The sequence below is a fragment of the Myotis brandtii genome, unplaced genomic scaffold, assembly GCF_000412655.1.
Source record: "Myotis brandtii unplaced genomic scaffold, ASM41265v1 scaffold687, whole genome shotgun sequence".
Lineage (NCBI taxonomy): Eukaryota > Metazoa > Chordata > Mammalia > Chiroptera > Vespertilionidae > Myotis > Myotis brandtii.
Window position 1 is genome coordinate 305764 of NW_005370687.1, and position 2236 is coordinate 307999.

At 59.7% G+C, this 2236-nt stretch overlaps 1 protein-coding gene across 1 annotated transcript in view; it reads left to right on the forward strand.

The window, feature by feature from the left end:
• The window catches only part of ETV7 (ets variant 7), a 34082-nt gene that overhangs the window by 8729 nt on the left and 23117 nt on the right, over positions 1-2236 (forward strand). The window contains exons 2-3 of the mRNA XM_014529611.1: positions 1067-1231; positions 1604-1729. Coding sequence (XP_014385097.1) covers positions 1067-1231; positions 1604-1729 — 291 coding nt within the window. The remainder of the gene's footprint in view (positions 1-1066; positions 1232-1603; positions 1730-2236) is intronic.

Below are 2236 nucleotides of genomic sequence, written 5' to 3' on the forward strand. Positions count from 1 at the left end.
TCTCCGCTGCCTCCATTCTCTTACCGTCACACTGGACCCGGTGAGCCCCGAGCTCCTCCCACTCTCATGGCCGGGGGTGCTAGAGGGACGAAGGGCAAAACACCAGGCGGACTCATCACGGGCACAGTGCCGGGCCCAGCGCTTTCGGGGGCCCATGAACATATGCCAATTCCTTTTGAAATCAGAAGAAAAAAAACTTTTAGGTCGAAGAAAATGTTTTAATATACAACAGCGTACTCACCTGATGCCGATGCAGCCATAAAATGTAATAACAGTTTTTAGTGGAGGAAGGGGCCTGGGAGAGCCGTGCTGTGCTGTGGGCCTGCTGAGCAGCCCGGTCAGGGGGGCAGTGTCGCCTCGGGCAGCCTGGCCAAGGCAGGGCAGAGCATGGGGCATAAGAGAGGGCAGCGCTTGCTGGGGGCTGCCAGGGAGGAGACACCCGAGCTGAAGATGGGGGAGACTCCTCTGCGCCCCGGCTGTTCCCTGAGCAAACCCAGGTCTGAGCTGTCTCCACGGAGTGGACGAGAACAGCAGCCACACAGACCTGGTTCTGCCCGGCTGGACCTCATGATACTGTGGAACCTAACCTCTGGGAGCCTCGGTTCCCTTATTTGGAAAACAGTAATACTGACACCTCCTCTGTGGGACTGGTTGGTCGTTCATACCATCATCCAGTATGTGTTTATCGAGCACCTACTGTATTCAGGCCCTGTCCTGGAATATATGCCACATGCACACAGGGCCTGGCACAGAGCAGTTCCTCATTACACATTTGTTGAATGAATAATTGGAACACAGGCTGGGGTGGCGGGTTGGGGGTACCACAAATAAATAAGTGAATACATAAAAAGTACATAGATGATGATAAGCATATAATCATATCAAATGTAAAGTGCAATTCCAAAGAAGGTAAGGTGCCAGGAAGGGGAAGAACAGGACACAATGACAGAGACAATGACTGGGTGTGGGAGCAGGACACCTGCTCAGAGAAGTGTTCAGGGTGGGCTTCTCGGAGGAGGTGGCGTTTAAGCGAGGGCCCGCCCCCAGCCCGCATCCTGTGTTGCAGGGATCCAGCCCGCGCTCTGGAGCCGCGAGGACGTGCTGCACTGGCTGCGCTGGGCCGAGGGCGAGTACTCCCTGCAGCGCACCCGGGAGCGCGGCTTCGAGATGAACGGCCGTGCGCTCTGCATCCTCACCAAGGACGACTTCCGGCTCCGCGCGCCCGGCTCAGGTCTGGAAACTCTCTGGCTTTCTCTACCCCCCTGGAAGCCCACGCAGGCCCGGCGGGAGGTGGAGGGGCGTTGGTTGGAAGGTCATGCTCACTCCCAGCACCGAGGCCGCCCGCCCCTCTTTCCATAAATGTTTGCCAGGTGGCTCCCAGCCCGGGCTGGCCTGCAGCGAAGGACTCCATTTGGCGGTTGATTTCAGAGCCGCAGGCAGGCGTCTGTCTTGCCGAGCACTGTCCCCTCCCATCTGTGGCCCCGTCTCCCCTACCATCTCCATCAGCACGCAGCCTGTGCGGGACATGCCCCCATGAGGCCGGTGGCTGCAGGGAATGAGGCAGCGCCCACGCAGCCTGGTCAGCAGCCCCTCCCGCCCCCAGGTGACGTCCTGTACGAGCTGCTCCAGTACATCAAGACCCAGCGGCAAGCCCTGGTGTGCGGCCCTTTCTTCGGCAGGGCCTTCAGGCAGAAGATGCCCCGTGGGCACTGCCCCTGCCCCCAGCAAGGTGAGGCGCTCTCCTCGTTGCTGGGCTTCCTCGCCGGCAAGGGGCTGTTTGCACCATGTCTCTGTTCCTTTCCCTCCTGATCTCTCCATGGAAACCGTTCTTGTCGGTCTCCAGGGCCCCGAACTTAGGGATGACCACACCCACTCGCTGTGGCCTCTCGCAGCCTCCCACCCCGTGGGTTACCCTCTTCCCCCAACTCCTCCCGTGGCTTCTAGGACACCCCACTGGTCACTCCCTCAGTCTCCTGGTTTCTGAATGTTGTGGTTCCCGGGACTTGGGGGGCCTCTTCCCTATCTACATGCAGACCTGGGTGGTCTCACCTTGTCTCGGGTGCGAAACACCATCTAGTGCCCATGACTCCATGTACACCCGGACCTCTCTGAACTCCAGACTTGAGCACCCACACTGCCTGCCCCACCCCCACCGGGATGTCCACTCCAACAGCAGCTCAGCTCCTGAAGCAAACACCTGCTCCCTGCCTCCCCCCAGGTCTTCCTGCCTCCCCCC